General features: G+C 45.6%; 1 protein-coding gene across 1 annotated transcript in view; it reads left to right on the top strand.

The window, feature by feature from the left end:
* SH3PXD2B (SH3 and PX domains 2B) overlaps positions 1 to 19,001 on the top strand; it is a 153,998-nt gene that overhangs the window by 81,642 nt on the left and 53,355 nt on the right. The window contains exon 5 of the mRNA XM_006884352.1: positions 14,629 to 14,720. Within this exon, the coding sequence (XP_006884414.1) occupies positions 14,629 to 14,720 (92 nt within the window). The remainder of the gene's footprint in view (positions 1 to 14,628; positions 14,721 to 19,001) is intronic.

Below are 19,001 nucleotides of genomic sequence, written 5' to 3'. Positions count from 1 at the left end.
TATATAGTGAACTCTATATATAGTTAAATATATTGTGTGTGTGTGTGTGTGTATAGTTTGTTGTTGCATACCGTAGAGTCATAATCAACCCGTAGCTGACCCTCCAGCGCGTTTTCATAGGCAGTTAATCGCACGGGAGGAGATTGCACATCCTTCAGCCACGAAGCAGCTGGGGGCCTCAAACCTCATGCTTTTGGAATTGCAGCACAGCTTCTTGCCACTACTAGGCCGCCAGAGTTCCCTAAATATACCTATATTTGCATATTTACAGCCACACAAACCCCATGGGACAGTTCTACTCTGTCCTTCAGGATCACTATAAATCAGAATAAACTAAACAGCAAATGGTTTTTATTTTGGCTTTACCAGATCCCCAAACCTACCTACCAGATGTGTGTTACAATAAAAGAAATGTTGTACTCTACCAGATGATTCTAAAGCTACAGTAATTAACATTGTGTGGTATTGGCACAAGAATAGACAGAGGAACTGTGGGAACAAAGAACCTAGAAACCGACCTGTGTATATCAGGACACTTTGATATTGACAAAGGCATCTTCGTAGCTCATTTAGGAAAGGTTGGATTCATTAATAAAGGGATGTTTTCATTTCCTAGGGCTCCTGTGGCAGAGTACCACAGAGTATATCACTTTAAACAACAGGAAGCTTTTGTCTCCTTTGAGGCTAGAAGTCTGGATTTAGTCTATCGGCATGGCTCTGTTTTTTCCAAAAGCTGTCTTGTTTTTCTCAGCTTCTGAGAGCTCATGTCATGTCTGGTATTCCTTTTCACATAGATACATCTTCACGTGGTCATTTTTTCTCTGTGTCTGGCTCAGCGTAGCTTCTTTTATGAGGGCTCCAGGCACAAGGAATTAGAACCTACCTCACGTTAATATAAAGAATCCTGGTGGCAGAGTACGTAGTGCATCACACTGCTGAGAGGTTGGCAGTTTAGATTCTCCAGCCGCTCCACGGGAGCAAGATGGGCGGTCTTCTTCTTTTAAAAGTGTAGAGCCTCAGAAATCCAATGGAGGATCACTGTGAGTTGGAAACAAGTAGATGGCAATGAGTGTGTTTATCCTACTGTGACCTGTGTTAATTGATAACATCTTCAGTGGCTCTCTTTCCAAACAATGTCACATGTACAATGATTAGGATATAAATACAAATTTGGGCTTGAGAGAGTACAGTTCAGCTCATGACGTTGATTCTTTATGTGGATGGGAACCCAAAAATGGGGGAACAGTAACGAATCCCTTCCTCATACCATACATGAAGTCATTCTCAAGGAAATGAAAGGCCTAAATGTAACAAACAATGCTTTGCAAATATTTATGAGATAAAATGGGAAAATATCTTCATTAGGTACAGAAGGATTTTCCCCCCCAAGATACCAGAAGTGCTAAGCAGAAAGAGATTGGCTTAACTGATTAAAATCAAGACTTTCTATTCATGAAAACAAGACTCAGCTGAATCCTGACACACGTGCACTCTTTTAAGCTCAAGCAGGCGTATGTTCAGCCGCTCTGGTTCCGTAAGCTCATTGAAATACCAGCTGTGTGACTGACACCACTTTGCATTAAAGGTCCTCAGAGCAGAGGCATTCATAGTCCAGTGGTAGGATTCAGCTAATTCTAACCGTGTTCTGACAATAGACTCTTTAAGAAGAGACTGTACATGAGTGTGCAGTGCTGGGTTTATCAGGTAATGTACATCCAGGAGCCACAATGCTCAAGAATGTTTCTAGACACCCTCATTTCTACAGTAAAAAAAAAAAAATCATCATCATAGTAATAATAACTTTTGACAGTAATTTTTTTTATAGTTGTGCCAAGAAATCTGGAGGACAGCCAGTTGCCCAACTGACTGGAAAAGATAGATATGTGTTCCCATTCCAAAGAAAGGTGACTCAACAGAGTGCAGGAATTATCGAACAATATCATTAATATCACATGCAAGCAAGATTCTGCTGAAAATTATCCAAAAACGATTGGAACGGTATGTCAACAGAGAACTGCCAGATGTGCAGACTGGATTTAGAAGAGGTTGCGGTACTAGGGATATTATAGCTAATGTTAGATGGATCTTGGCAGAAAGCAGAGAGTACCAGAGGAATGTCTGTCTGTGCTTCATTGACTATGCAAAGGCTTTTGACTGTGTGGATAACAACAAGCTATGGCTGACTCGGAGAAGAATGGGAATCCCAAAACATTTGATTGTGCTAATGTAAAAACTATACTTGGACCAAGAGGCAGTTGTCACAACAAAGCAAGGAGACAGACACTACATGGTTCAAAATCAAGAAGGGGGTCCATGAGGAATGTATTTTGTCTCCATACCTTTTCAATCTGTATGCAGAACAGATCATCCAAGATACTGGTCTGTACGAGGAGGAATGTGGCATCAGGATTGGTGGAAGAGTCATCAACAACCTGCGTTATGTAGATGACACAACCCTGATTGCTGAAACTGAGGAGAACCTGAAGCGCTTGCTGCAGAAGGTCAAGGACTGCAGCCTTCAATATGGATTGAAGCTCAACATCAAGAAGACAAAGATTCTCACCACTGGGGATGGTGAAGAGGTTGAGATAGTTAACAGTTTTAGTTTGCTTAGCTCCACAGTTAACTCTCTTGGTACCAGCAGCCAGGAAATCAAGAGACGAATTGCATTGGGAAAGTCAGCTGTGAGGGACCTCTCAAGAGTACTGAAGAGCAACGACGTCAGGCTAGAGACTTAAGGTGCGCCTGATCCGGGCTATAGTCTTCACAATTACATGCTATGCATCGGACAGTTGGACAGTGACTAGGGATGACAGAAAGAGAATTGATGCCTTTGAGCTGTGGTGCTGGAGAAGAGTGTTGCATATACCATGGACTGCTAGGAACACACACAGGTTTGTCCTGGAGAGGGTTAAACCAGGCTGCTCCTTGGAGTCAAGGAACCTGAAGCTTCATCTGACATACTTTGGGCATGTTGCAAGGAGGGACTGGTCCTTGGAGAGGGACATCATGCTTGGGAGAGTGGAGGGACAGCGCAGGAGAGGAAGAGCCTGGAGGAGATGGATCGATTCTGTGACTAGAGTGGTGGGAATGAATGTGTTTGAGACAGCGAGGCTGGCACAGGATAGAACGGCTTTAGGGCTCTTGTACATAGGGTCACTATGAGTCACAAGCGACTCGATGGCACATAAAAACAACATGCTAATTAATAATAGGGTGTTCTAGTGGCTTAGTGGTAAGAACTGTAATCCCGAATGCACACAGTGCAAATCCTCCAGCTGCTTTGCAGGAGAAGGATGAACGTTCTCCTGTGCAGTTAACTGCTTCTGAAAACCCACTGGAGGGTCAGCAATGGGTCGGTTCTGACTCAGTGGTACACAACAACAACAGTGAATAATGGAGATGAACAGTGAATAATGGAGTAGCCTTTTCTGAATTGAAGATTTCTGATTTGAATCTTACACTTACCAAACTGTTCCTTCCCAGAAAGGGCACTTCAGCAAATAAATAGCCACCACTAGAGTGAGCCTAAATCTGATACACACACACTCTTGTGTGTTTATGACTGCAGTAAAGCATTAAAGTATATTGTAGGCAACAGAATAGCAGTGTTTAATCAGGTTCCATCCTAAAAATCCTAAAAGGATTTTGAGGCCACCAGCTGCTCCATGGGAGGATGGGCAGTCTGCACCCCTGTGCGATTAACTGCCTCTGAAAACCTGCCAGAGGGTCAGCTGTGGGTCAGCTCCGACTCTACAGTACGTGACAGCCACCTATATTATTATTATTAACATTTTAAATTAACTCACTTCTTAAACTTCCTTTATAAATATGGCATAGTCAGTACTGAGTTGTTCTTGAAACTCAAAGACATTACTCCTTGTGGTTCTGATTCTCCAGCTGTGGTTCTAATACTCCAGTTCTAATTCTCTGTGGGAGAAAAATAGGTAGTCTCCTCCCATGTGATACACAATCTTGGAAACCCAGTGGAGAGCCAGCTATGAGTCGGTTCCTACTCAGTGACAAGGTTGTTGTTGTTGTTATGTGCCATCGAGTCGTTTGCGACTCATAGCGACCCAATGTACAACAGTCCTACACCCTGCTCTATCTTGTGCCAGTCACATTGCCTCTGACACACCCATCCCGATTACCCCAGTCACTGAATCAATCCACCTCATAGAGGGTCTTTCCCTCCTGCGCTGTCCCTCTACTCTACCCAGCATGATGTCCCTCTCCAAGGACCTGTCTCTCCTTACAACATGCCCAGAGTATGTCAGACGAAGCCCCAGAATCCTTACCTCCAAGGAGTAGCCTGGTTTAACCCTCTCCGGGATGAATCTGTTTGTTTTCTTGGCAGTCCAGGGTACATTCAATACTTTTCTCCAGCACTACAGCTCAAAGGCATCAATTCTCCTCCTATCCTCCCTAGTCATTGTCCAACTCTCTGATGCATAACAAGTGATTGCAAAGACCATGGCCTGTATCAGGCGCACCTTAGTCTCCAGAGAGACACCGTTGCTCTTGAGTACTTTAGAGAGGTCCCTAACAGCAGACTTTCCCATCGCGATATGTTTTTTGATTTCCTGACTGCTGGTGACAAGAGTGTTGACCTTGGAGCCGATCAAACTGAAGCTGTGAACAATCTCAATCTCTTCGCCATTCATCCTGATGCTACCAGTTGGTCCAGTGACAGGGAGTTGAGTTTTTATATTCCAACCAAGATACAAATCTAGTACCACCTACTAAGACTGTAGTCTTCAATGTGGACTGCAGCTCCACTTAAAGAAAACTGAAGAGTCTCACCACGGGGCCAATTGTAGCACCGTGATAGATGGAAAAGAGATTGAAATTGTTAAAAATTTCAGCTTACTCAGTTCCACCATCAACACCTTTGGCATCAGCACTCAGGAAATCGAAAGACAAATTGCTTTGGGAAAATCTGTCAAGGACCTCTCTAGAGTGCTAAAGAGCAACAGTGTCAGTCTAGACGCTAAGGTGTACCTGATCCAGGCCATGGTTCATAGTTACTTGCTGTATATATCAGAGAGCTGGACAGTGAATAAGGATGACAGGAGAATCGATGCCTTTGAGTTGTGGTGAGTAAGTATTGAATATACTATGGACTGCCAAAAAGACAAAAAAGTTTGTCCTGGAGAGGGTAAAACAGAGCTGCTCCTTGGAATTTCAAAGGATTTGAAGCTCTGTTTGACATACTTTATGCATGTTACCAGAACTTGGAAGGGTGGAGGGACAGTGTAAAGAGGAAGACCCAGGATGAGATGCATTGACACAGTTACTGGACTAATGGGGATTGGTGTGTCAGAGACAGTGAGACTGGCTCAGCACAGAGCAGGGTTCAGAGCTATGGTGCATAGGGTTACTATAAGTTGCAGTCAACTTGAAAGCACATAACAACAACACATACTCTAAGGAGCCCTAGTAGTGTACTGGGTTACCTGTTGGGCTAACAGAAAGGTTAGCAGTTGAAGTCCACCAGGCATTCTGTAAGAAGAAAATTAAATTGTCTGCTCCCATTAAGATTTATAGTCTCCCAAAATGGAAGATTCCCATAAGAAGTCATCAACTGGACTTGGTGTCATTGGGCTTTTGAGTTTGGTGTCACATGCCATATAAAGAAAACAAAAATGTAAATGGAAATCACCCAAAGAGGTGTTTCATTGTAGCCAGACAGTTGCCTGACCCAGCCCTGCAGAACTCAAGTCTTACACTTGGAGAGAATGAGCGAAAGTTAGGAGCAATGTTAAATGCATACCAGCACTGGACTGGAATGTTCTTTATGAAGCCAAAAAGTGTTGAAAGATAACTGAAAAAAGCACAGGCATCCTCACTAGCCCAGCTGTTGTTAACACTGTGACTGTGTGCCAACTTGGAAGCACCTTTCTGAATTACCACCTCAGAAGAAACTCAACCAAAATGTTCCTTAGAAATGCGGCAGACAAGACTTCAGCTCTCTTATTTTGAACAAGTCATCAGGAAAGACAATCCCTAGAAAGAGATGGCATGATTGGTAAAGTCAAGAGCCACCAAAAATGAGGGAAACCCTTAATCACATGGACAGACACAATAGCTGCCTCAGTGGACTCACACACACCAGCATGACAACACACAGAACCAGGCAGCATTTCTTTCTGTTACATGTGGGGTTGCCATGAGTTGGAACTGCCTCACCAGGAGCAGAGAGCCTGTCAACTAACCAGCACCTTATAGGAGCTTTGCTAACGCAGTGGTTAAGCTATAGGCTGCTAAGTGGAAGGTCAGCAGTTCAAACCCACCAGCACCTCCACAGGACAAAAGTGTCACAATCTGTTTCTGTAAAAAATTTTTGTCTTTGAAACCATATGGGACAGTCCTGCTCTTTCCTGCAGAATTGTTGGGGGTCAGAATCAATTTGGCAGGGATGCATTTGGGGTTTGTGTTGATTTTAGGTGGGTATGCACCAGAAATTTTATATCTACTTCCTCATTTATTCTGTAACATAACTTTACAAGATGTTATTTATTTTTGCCTTGTGGATGAGGAAACAGAGGCTCAGAGAGATCGTGGGACTTAGCCAGAGTCACACAGTAGAGCCAGATTATAAGCTAGTTTTTTCTGGACCCAAAGCAGGAGCACTTCTTTCTCCTCTGTCCCCATAGCACTGAAATGCATCCATCACAGGACAGTGTTCTTCTGGAACAGAACTGAGTTTTAGCAAAATGGGGGGGTTTGTGTCACTACTGCCCAAAAAGGATACTTGGGCAGTGTTTGGGAAGCAGTTATTCCCTGCCCTTTGGGTCATTTTCTTACTACAGCCCACCCATCCCAGATGAAAAGTAGAGCATCAAAGCCTCCAGTACTGCCCTCCTTAGAAACTTGGCTTTCTTTTATGGATTGAGGTTTGGTTTGCTATTCATGCCATAGAATAGCTCAAAGACCAAAAGAGAACTTGGCACAGTTGAGAGGTTTCCATTGTCCCTTCCTTCACTGGCCCATCTGGGGCCTCTGCCCGTTTGTGCAAAGAGAGCCTGGGAGACCTTGTCAGATGGCAATGACGGCCACTCGGGGTCTCATGCCCCCTGTCCACTCCACTCTCCCCTAACAAGGCCATGCGGTCAAGTCCAGGAACTCTCTTTATGTGACTTATCTAGCTAAAACTTTCTGACTAGGCGCCATGGATTGAATTGGGTTGCCAAAAATTATGGGTTGAAATCCTAACCTCTATACCTGTGAATTGGGGAGCTCTGGTGGCAAGAAGCTGCACTGCAATCCTAAAGACACAGTTGGAATCCACCAGCTGCTCTGCACAAGAAGGATGGGCAGTCTCCTCCCATGCTGTTAGCTGCCTCTGAAAACCCACTGGAGGGTCAGCTATGGGTCAGTCCCAGCTCGACAGTACACAACAACAAAAGCAGCATACCTGTAAATAGGCAGCTCTCGTGGCCTAGTGATAAGCGTTTGCACTGCCATGCCAAACACAGGCAGTTTGAATTCACCAGCTGCTCAATGGCAGGAAGCTGGACCATCTCCTCCCTGTGACTTTATAGCTTCTATAAACCTACTGGAGAATCAGCTATGGACTCCATGACACATAACAACATACCTGTAAATCAGGGTTACTGGTGGCATAAGGTATCAAGCTACTGACAGAACGGTCAGGTGTTCGAGTCCACAGCTTCTCCAAGAAAGAAAGATGAGCCATCTCCTAGAAAGATGTATGACCGCTGAAACCTTCTGGAGGGCTGCTGTCCGTCAGAATTGACTTTACAGGAGTGTGCTTACACCTATAAAGATGACCTTGCCTGGAACTGGAGCTCTTTTTTGTTCGCATAGTGTCCGCAGGGACGTGCACTGTTAATTCAAAAGAAGCACCTCTCTGGCAGTTCAGATCCAGCAGCTGCAAAGGAGACAGATAGGCACTCCCTTGCCATGAAGTTTATAGCCTCAAAATCCAGCAGAAGGTCAGAAGTAAGATAGTTAATGATTCCAAGATAATAAGAATGAAGATGATAAAAATGAAAACCTTGTTATATTGATTAGGTCCTGCTCAAGAAGGACGAGACAGAAATCTAATCATTTCTGAGTTATGAGGAGAACAAAATAAACAGACATAATTCATAGGAAGAAGGTAGAACTTCAGGTATTGATGAAGGTTACCAGAAACTAGGACAGAGGCTTCTGGAGGAAATCAGTATGGCTAAGACCCAGACTCAAACTGTTAGCCCTCAGAACTTTGGGGGGGGGCGGGGTTTCTCTTCTTTAAAGCTACCCATTTCTATTCTGGTGGCACAAAAAAAAAAAATAAGACATAAGGGTATCTTGGGCTCTATGTGTGTATATGTATGTGTCTTTCTCTCATTGTCATCAAGTCAGAACTATAAATTTCAGGACTATAAATTGCACAGGAGGAGATTGCCCATCCTTCTCCCACAGAACCACTGGTGGACTTGAACCTCCAGAGAGGCTGAGTCTTTGGGTTAGAGCCCAACTCCCCATGGACCACGCCACTAGAGTTCCCTTAGTTGTGCAGGAAAAGTGGATTTGTGGCAGAGGAAGTGGCATTGCCGGCCCTGTCTTTCTCAAGTCCCAGTCACTTCATGAGAACTTTCATTTCTTTAAAATGGGCCTGGCCACCCAGGATTACAGGAAGTGACGCAGACAAATCCCATGCAAGCTATCAAGTGCTGACCTATAGAGTTGTGGTTGCAGCTTCGTGGAAACCACAGACATTTGCTCATAACACAGTCGTTCAGCAAATCATCAGCTCCTTCTTTATGTGGTTCCAACTGCAAGCACTGCAAGACGTCAGAAGAGAGAGGCCCCAGAGACCCCAGACAGCGTCCATTCTGGGAAGTAAATTGAGCACACACTGCTCTGAATCAGAGGTGGGGGAAGGAGCATGCTGGGCCCTCTGGTCTATGAGCTCTCTGCCTTGGGTCTGGTGCAGTCCCTGGAGTTTGCTACGGAGCAGAGGATGGTTAGAGTCTAATAAAAAAATCAATGACCCTGAAGTCTTCTTTAAAGCCAACTGTCGTTTAGCTTAACTAGTAAAGAGTGTCCACTTTAAACACTGCTCTTTTAAGCACAGTTTCAGATCAATATGGCAACAGCAGCTGGAAAGATGAGTTAGGAATTTTAGTGAGTTTGTTGATGGGAGGAACAGTTTGGAAATGAAGGTGAGATGAGTCGCCCAGCTTGCAGAAAGGCATCAGTGCTTCTGAACTCTGCATGCAGAACTTGCTGAATTTGTGTGTGCTCTGTTGGATATCGTCTCAAGGGGAAAAACATACATTTTAATAAGAAAATAAATCAATAAGCCATAAATGGCAAAACCTTTGCAGAGTACCATCCTTCTCTCTTGTGGAATGGGGAGAGAAAGTGATCAGGAAAGATTCACTTGGCCTGGGGCCAGGGAAGATCCCCTACAGAAATATGGCCCCTTGTCTCAGATTGTGTTTTCTCACTTTAGGTCCAGGGCAAGTCAGATCTTAGGGAACTTGGCTTAAAAATCCACACCGTAGCTAACAAATCCTGCAAGAGATTAGTGGTTCCCCAGGGCAGGTGCAGGGTAGCTCTGATGGCCTCGTCCACAGAGAATTGCTGACATAAAGGCCTCCATTCTGTTGGTGAGAATCCACTGGTGGCTTCTTGGGGGAAAAGACAGGCAGTCTCCTCCCCAGATCCCAGTGGAAGGTCAGCTATGAATCAGTTCCCACTCGGCAGCAGTGAGTGAGTGCTGAGTAGGAAAGGATATGGAAAGGTACTGCTTAAAGAGGAAAAAGCTGTGTTAAAGGTAATGAAAAAATGTGGACATAGACACTGGTGGTGTTGCCCAATGTGTTGTGTGCCACTGAGTTTATTCTGAGCCATGACGACCCTACAGAAGAGTAGAGCTGTTCTGCTGGGTTTCCTAAGCTATAAATACTTGTGGACACACACATCTTTCTATCTTGGAGCAGCCAGCAGAGTAGAACTATTGACTGTCCTTTGCATTGTTATTATTGTGTACTGTCCAGTCAGAACCAACCCACAGCCGACCCTCTGGCGGGTTTTCAGAGGCAGTTAATCGCATGGGAGAAGATTGTCCATCCTTCTCCCGTGGAGCAGCTGGTGGATTTCAACCACGTGCCTTCAGGATTGCAGTGCAGTATCTTGCCACAAAGCCACCAGTGGCCTTTCCTTTAGCCACTGCGCCTCCAGGGCATCTGTCTGCACAACATGGGGCATGTAAATAAGGTCTCTGGATTTTACACACAAAAATGGTTAAGATAGCAAATGTTTTGTTATATGTATTTCACCATGGTAAATTAATTAAAAAAAAAAAAGTAGACTCTGGACACCCCTTAAGCCCTGTGGAAGGTGGCAGGCTGGAAATCTCTGCTGTACTCTATTAGTCCATCATAGAACCTAGAACCCCTGCAGAGCCATAGTATCTCTTTGGGGCAGGTGGAGATAGAAGAAGTCCCATTAGTATACATTATTGAACCCAAAAGGGATATGTGGTTAGGTATTTGTCATGACAGGAGTCCAGAGCAAAGGCTGCATAGTGGAGTGGACCTGGGGGGAGGGATTGTAAAACAATGAAAGAATTTTTCTTTTACTTTTCCAAGAGGGCAGGGTACTGGGGGGAGGGTTGGGAGCAGGAAAAGTGCAACAATGAATGAATGGAAATCCAAAGTCTCTGTAAATTGTCATTGAAATTAATAATAAATCAGTAGTTCGAGTGCACCTTGAGGAAGAAAGATGAAGCAGTCTTCTCCTGTGAGGGTTTACATTCTCAGAGACCCAACAGAGGCGTCACTGTAATGGAAATAGACAGGATGGCAGGGGACTTGGTGGAGGAGATTTTAGGAACTTGTTACATAGAAAATGCAAAACATGGTGACTGATGGAGCAGGATGCCACCTCACCCCAGAGCTTGTCCTGATGGGATTGGAATGGCTGACTCACCAGTGCTGATAAAGTCATGTGTCTACATATGCGTCCTCTCTGTGCAAGTGGCTGCGAATCCACATCTCAGCCCCATCGCCTGACCCAGGACCAGGGCCAGAAGAGCCTTGTGTAAATATTTGTTCAATGAAGCTGTTTATTCTTCATGGAGCCATGTCTCAGTTTTCAATTCATTACTGATTAACATGCCGCCTATGCTTCTGTCATATTAGGCACAGAAAGTAACCATTAAGTTAATATCTGTCTATTGATAAACCTGCACTAAATGTCTAGTTCCTTGTTGTGCCCTCATCTCCCTCCTTACACACCCTGTTGGCTGGGACAGCTGAGTCTCCCCACTGGTCACCTGAGGAGCAGGTGTGACAGAGTAGCTTTAGCTCGGTGAGTGGGAGATTTCAACCCCTCACTTACCCGACGACATCTCACCTTAACCCAGACACAAAACAACCCTAAGATCCACACATTGAAACAATGTGCAGGTGTTGTATGTAAAATCACAAAAAGGGGAATAACTAAGTATTTCACACATTAGTGGCTAAGTGAATAAAGTATGATACATTGACTAGGTGGATTGACATGGTGACTGCTGCAATGGGCTCTTGTGTGTCAGGAAGTGTGAGGATAGCACAGGATAGAACAGAGTTCAGATCTTTTGTTTATGGGGTCACTATGAATCGTGCTCGACTCCGCAGCACCTAACGACATCATTTTTTTTAATTGGTAAAAACATGTTGGGGATACACGGAGGTGAGGGTTGGGAGCAGAAAGGTGAGGGTGGGCATGGATGAAAATTGCAGGGATGCAGTTGCAAGGCTGCACAGTTTGGTTGGTGGGGGGGGAGCAGGTGAAGGAAATGAAAAGAATCCAGTGGGGACCAGATGATACAGGGCAATGGTAAGCATAGTCCAATGGTGATTAAACAAACTGTCTTTTTCACTTGGAGGTTTCTCATTTGGGAATTGGGCACAGACTCTCTGGCTTCTTCATGCTGAACAGGGGCATTGATGTGAAGGGGGAAAGGGAGCACACTTTATCACCTTACTGGTGGTCTTGGGTTAAAGCTTCTTGCCTTCTTGTTCTGTTAGAAGATATTTTCCTGACACTTACTCCCCTCTGGACTGCAAAGTGTTTTCCCAGGTGGGTCCAGTTGAGATGGCTGACTGAACCCTGAGGCTCCATCCTCCTTTGCCTCCTTAACTGGCCATTGTATTTCCTTTTTATCTCTGGAACTGGGTTCAGGGTCAGGTCTGGAGTAAAACTCAGTGTTAAGGTTACCTATAGAAAAGGTAGCAAATCTAGAGAGGACAAACTTGTGAGTTACAAATAGAAGGGCTTTGGGGTTGTTATGTACGGGTGTACTGGGGGAGAGGGTGGAGGAAAGTAGCCTCGATAAAATTCTCTGTATACCCTAGGCAGTTTTTTCTATCCAGGGGTCGGGTGGCAACCCCCGTGGGCCAGGCAACACACCCCAGGGGCTGGCTGGCACACTCCCCTCCCAATGTCCCCCCCCCCAAGTCTGGACCCCACGCCTCACTGAAGACCATGTGGCCAGGGACAGCGTCCCCAATTCTGGTACCATCACCATTGCCCTCCCATAAGTGGTCATACTGTAATTTGAAGTAGGTGTCACTGCCCTCCCATTTATAAATGGTGAAGGGGACCTGAGAGTGGTGAACAGACCCCTCCCAGGTCTAAACAGTTCTTGGCAAAGGCAGACAGCAGATCAAAAGATGTGGTACATTTAGGATGTCTACTGTCTAAGACATACTGCCACAGTTAAATGTAGTTGAGTCGTAGAGAGCTCACAGAGACTCTCATCAATCCATTGTACTGGTAATCTTCCTCTCTGGCCTGCCCAGGGAGACCCAAACCCGCCGCCCTGTCTCCTGCCGCCACCATCTTGGCTCCAAGAATTCTCCCCAGAACCAGTCCACTCTGCTGTGGTGTGGCGGCTCTGCTGCACCAGCCTGGGGGGCGGGGGGCAGTGTCCACCGTCCATCTTGGGTGAGGGTATCCCTGGGGTCCAGCAGTGGGAGCCTTGTGGAGCTGCGGCAGCAGCATGGGCTTGGCAGCAGGGGGCTTGGAGCCGCTGGACTCACCCATTCCTCCCTGGGAATCCTTGATTTCCTGAGGTTGAGCCTCAATCCGCAGGGAAGACCAGTCATCAGCGATTAAACCGTTCAATTATCAATAAACAAAGGTCTGTAGAAGGCCATGGTGATCCTCCTCCATGTGGTCCACTGCTCCTGCAGCTCGCCACGTTGTTTCCGGCACCTAACAACATCTTTACAGTAGACTCTCAGTATCGAATGCAGATGATGTAGGAGAAAAACAACATAGCCTGCAGTTCATCATTTAAGTGAAAGCATTAGATTACCAAATAGATCTAAATTTGTTTAGAATCATATTAGTTCAAATTTTATCTATAATACATATGTGTATGTTTTGTTGTTGTTGTGTACCACTGAGTTGGAACTGACCCAGAGCTGACCCTTCAGCAGGTTTTCAGAAGCAGTTAATCGCACGGGAGGAGATTGCCAATCCTTCTCCCACAGAGCAGCTGGTGGCACCGAACCGCGTGCCTTCAGAATTACAGCGCAGCTTCTTGCCACTAGGCCACCAGAGTGCCCTACATCTATGTATATACATCTATAGATATGTAAGGAGCCCTAGCAGTGTAGTACATACCATATCAGGCTACTAACCAGAAAAGTTAGGGAACTCTGGTAGTATAGTGGTAGAAAGATGGGCCATCTCCTCCCGTGTGATTTACCACCTCTGAAAACCCACTGGAGGGTCAGCTGTGAGTCAATTCCAACTTGACAGTACATACTAATATCCACCCCATAGGAGAAGGATGAGCAATTCCCTCCTCCCATAAAGATTTATAGCCTCAGAGACCCAGTGGGGAATTAAATACAAGTAAGAACCAACCTGAGTTTTGTTAATATCTGTGTGTATGTATGTCTACATATACAAAAGTATATACATATTTATACACACATATATGTGTACACACACACACACACACATATATGGGAGCTCTGGTGGCCTAGTGGCAAGAAGCTGTGCTGCAATCTGGAAGCACATAGTTTGAGTCCACCAGCTGCTTCATGGGAGAAGGATGGGCAGTCTCCTCCTGTGCAATAAACTGCCTCTGAAAACCAACTGGAGGGTCAGCTATGGATTGGTTCCAACTTGATGCTAACAACAGCAACACACACACACACTCCCCCCCCCCCAAGTATATGGAGTTCTGGTGGCCTAGTGGCAAGTAGCTGTGCTGCAGTCCTGAAAGCATGTGGTTCAAATCCACCAGCTGTTCTATGGGAGAAGCATGGGCAGTCTCCTCCCATGCGATAAACTGCCTCCTGAAATGCACTGGAGGGTCAGCTGTGGGTTGGTTCCAACTTGATGGGTATGCATATGTGTATGTATTTTATGCTAAAGAGTCGCAGGCTGTCTCGTAGCAGCAACATAAACATCACCAGGGAACTTGTTAAAATCCAAACTCTTGGTTCCTAGCCTAGACCACTGCACCGAAAGCTCCTGGGTGTGATGTGACAGTCTGTTAGTGTCTGGGTGATTCTATGCACACTTAGGTCTGAGATCCACTAGCTTACGTACCGCACTCTTGCCCCATCTCATTCCTTTGAACTCAGCTGTGTGCTTTTTCTGCAGGCCCTGATCCAGCTGCCCCCCTATATCTCTCAGTGTGATGAGGTGCTTCAGTTCTTTGAGACAAGACCCGAGGACTTGAATCCCCCTAAAGAGTAAGTTGGCTTATGCTTCTACCTAGCATGTCTTCTCACAGCTGTCCTTGTGCCATGCCAGCCTGCCCCGGGAAGGGCTGCAATGCCACCAAGTGAAACTCAAACTGGATGCCGTGGATACCAGGCCTTCTGTTCATTTAACCTCACCCTCACTGAAAGGGGGCCACTGTATTTGAGATTTATGGGTAAAGAACCCTCTACTGAGTACACCATTCTGTAATCCTGGGACTCCTGCACCAGCTTGCTGCACGTGTCAGTGTGTTGACGCTGAGTACACTGAGCCCCAGCGGTGCAGGGATAGGGAGGTATGAATGAATAAGGAAACTCAATCCAGTTCCCTTGCTGAGTGACATTGCTGAGTTATGATCCTGGTCAGGGCCTTCAGAGCTGATTGGAAACTTCCATCGCAGCTCCTGCCTCCCTGTCATGTTCTTCACAACAGGCAGATAGAGGCTGTCAGTGTGTATCCATCAGCCCCAGCCACACATATACCATGCATGATCCAGACACCCCACAGACTTCAGATACCACCTGGAATTCTAAATGCCACCTGCCTGCCGTCATTTTACAGACCAGGAGGTGCTGGCACTACTAGCCCAGCCGTTGTGAAACACTGACGTACACATGCCACTTTTTTAATAGACATACTCATTTTTGTTCCTAATATGGTAAATGTATAAGTAACAAAACATTTGCTATTGGAACAACCTTTACATATAATATTTAGTGTCATTAGTTATGTTTCTAATGATTTTCACTCCAAACCATTAACCATTCCTGTATTTTTCTTAATCACCCTAAACAGAAGCACAGGATTCCCTCACAGCACTTTCTTAAGGCCTTTTCTGGATTATATTGTGTCTTGCGGAAAGAAGGGTCTAGCTACTACAGAACTAGCAATAGGAGGAGGAGGAGGGCAGCCCGCCGGTGCTGGGACTGTCCTGGGGTCACAGAGCAAGAGCCCCGCAGAGCCTGGAGGCCCTTTGGAGCCTACCTCAAGGTCTGAGGTTTGCCAGCCATGCTCACTTCTCACTGGAGAAGCACGTGCTGCTGCTCTTGGCACGGGGCTTGCTTTTCTCCAGAACAACAGTAATAACCAAGCTTCCCATGTGTTAAACAATTGCCCACTAGGTAGTATGCTAAGCATTTTGTGTGTGTCAAGATTGAAAGACTCATGTTGGTTTTTGGAAATGAATCTGTCGAAGTCACAAAGCTTATTATTTTTCAAATAGACCTGTAAGGAGAACACCAAGGCAGAGGGTGTTGGTGCTTTCTGATCAACAAGTGAAGTCAGATCATTCCTATATACACGGCCAGCGGCAGAATCGAGTTGAGAGGTCAGGTACAGTGGGTTGATCACTGGACTAACGGTTTAACTGCCACCTAGATGAATAAGCTTAACGTCGTCCTGCAGTAAAGTTATTCGAATGAATACCATTTCCTATGACAAGCCTGGAGTGAATGCAGCTTCTCATAGTCGGCACGCATAATCATGACTCTGAAATCTGAAAAAGAAAATCTTGCCTAAGAGTGACTGTAAACCTTTTGAAGCCAGAATGTCAAAAAGGAATGTCTTGCCAGCAACATGAGCCAATACACAGTTTCATGAGTTGAAAAAAGAAGGAAAACTACTGAATAAATATGAACCTAATGATATCAAGTCCATCTTGGCCGATAGTTCTGTTTTTCTTGTTATCAGTGTTTATATCTGGCAAACATTCCTAAATTTTTCTTGATCCACTAACATATTTTCAGAGCGCCTTTGTATATAGTTCCCCGAGGGCTTCTCGAGATAAATTGCCAGGAGCCTCTGGCTTTAATTACAATTTCTAGCCAACGTGAATCAGAGAATATAGAGCTAAAAAAAATCCCAGAGAGCTTATAGTGTTCTGTTTCCGTATCGTTCTGCCTCAATCCTGCTGATATAAGGATCGTTGTACCCATTTTACAGATGAGAAAATTTAGCCTGAATAAAAGAGACTAACTTAAGATCATTCTGTTTGGAAAATTAAGCTAAATTTTTCTAGGTTTGCCCAAGTCCACACCTTCAGCTCTGGAAAGCCTCTGTGTGTACCTCTGTGTGTACGTGAGCAATGACACAGATGAGTAGAACGCAGGCTTGTAATCTGGTGCACACAGGTTTAAATCTTGCCTCCGTCACTCATAGGCTATGTTGCATCCACAGTTCCACCCTGATAAATCACCCTTTTTTCCTGATTCACCTTTGAGCCTCAGTTGCCTTCACTGTAAAATGGGAATAGCAACATTCCCTGGAAATAGGGTGGGGATAAGGAAAAATTTCAAGAATTTGACAAGTGCTAAAAAAAAAAGTGGTGGACTCACACCCACCTACAGCTGCTTTGGCTTCAGGTTCTACTTTTCAACAGTTAATTGACATGGTCAACTGGTTGACCCTCAGTGACAAAACGTGCTAAAGTGGATGAGCAGGGATATTTCTTGCCTTGAGCTCCAGTGTCCTCTTTTGTGAGGTGTACCTGGTAACACTTCCGTCACTACACTGAAGAATCAAAGGAAGCGTAACGGGAGTTGGATGAGGGGAGAGACAGTGTGCCATTAAAGGGTGAACAGCACAGAGTCACTAGAGAAAGGGAGGACACAGATGCGTAACAAGAGACACAGACATCAGGTAAACGTTATTATGTGCACAGTCCTACACTAAACAAAAGGAAATGGAAAGAGAAAGAGCACATGTCGCTTCCTGTCCATGGGCAGAAGGAAGGTGCACAAACCACCTGAGGGAAAGAGTTGACTTCAGGCATAGGTTCCTCAGGTTGCTGGCTCTGCAGAGTCTAGATTTTCTTCTGCTTCCTCTCAGTGACCAAAGATCTTGACTTTGAGAAGAGGTCATGGACCACTTGAAGAATCCAGTGAAAGGTTTCTTTCCTCTCTCTGGAAGTCCTCGATTGTGCTTACTCCCATCCCTGGGCTAAGGTGCTGAGCATTTGAGCCAGAGAAGATTCGCAGTGGCATAGGGCATGATGGTTACCATTTAAGAAGCCCTCATAGCCCTGCCAGTGTTGCTGCTTAGATTTCTTTGGTTCTCTGCCTGGACCAGAGTGGTTGTGACAGGGTGGCCAGAGTGGTCCCTAACCTCTGAGTGAACATCAGACTTATCACTGTAACGAAGTGGGTGAGAGCCAGGACTAGCCAGTTGTGCTTTTGAAGAGCCTCTGTGGTTTTCATAGAGGAAGGAAGGGCTCTCGGGGAAACTGGATGGGAGCCAGCCCTCTGGGAGACCAGAAAGTCAGGACACACCAAAAGATAGGTTGGTCACTCTCCGTGGCTCCTCTCGTTGCTGGCTTCCGCAGTATCTTCCCCACTTGCTGGCTGGCTTGAGACAGTGCAGGACCAAGAGTTCTAGATGCTGGGCCACCCCCACCAAGAGGGCCTGCATTTCTCACCCATTCAGCAAAAAAATGTATGTTGAAGGCCTGTGTTTACCAGGCCCAATACTGGGCACCAGAACACAGGTGAACACTCAACAGACACAGCCCTGTGTGCCTCCTGGGAGCACACAATCTAGGAACAAGACACATCCATCACACTCTCTCCATTTCTGCCCGAGATGCCTCGTCCATAAAGTGAGATCATATCACATGGCTTGTCCATGTGAACAAAGGATCTGAATCCTGCCCTATTCTGTGCCATTCTCATCATCTCCGATACACACCAGGCCACCATTATAGTCACTTTGTCAGTCATTGAAGATCTCTTCCTTCATTGACCCTCTCCCTTTCCAAGCATGATATCATTTTCCAAGGACTGGCCCCTCCTAGCAACATGCCCAAAGTATGTAAGATGAAGTTTCACATACAGGCTTATGTTGTTTTGTTTGTTGTTAAGTGCTCTCAAGTCGTTTGCCACTCATAGCGACCCTATGTACAACAGCCCTAAACCCTGCTCTATCCTGTGCCATTCGCACTGCCTCTGACACACCCATCCCGATTACCCCAGTCACTGAATCAGTCCATCTCATAGAGGGTCTTCCCCTCCTGCGCCGTCCCTCCACCCTCCCAAGCATGATGTCCCTCTCCAAGGACCTGTCCCCCCTTGCAACATGCCCAGAGTATGTCAGACTAAGCCCCAAAACCCTTGCCTCCAAGGAGTTGCTTGGTTTAATCTTCTCCTGGATGAATTTGTTTGTTTTCTTGGCAGTCCATGGTACATTCAATACCCTTCTCCAGCACCACAGCTCAAAGGCATCAATTCTTCTTCTGTCCTTCCTAGTCATTGTCCAACTCTCTGATGCATAACAAGTGA

The sequence above is a fragment of the Elephantulus edwardii genome, unplaced genomic scaffold (assembly GCF_000299155.1).
Source record: "Elephantulus edwardii isolate Elephantulus edwardi_28Jun2011 unplaced genomic scaffold, EleEdw1.0 scaffold00033, whole genome shotgun sequence".
Taxonomy (NCBI): domain Eukaryota; kingdom Metazoa; phylum Chordata; class Mammalia; order Macroscelidea; family Macroscelididae; genus Elephantulus; species Elephantulus edwardii.
This window is presented reverse-complemented; position numbering and strand designations above follow the sequence as displayed.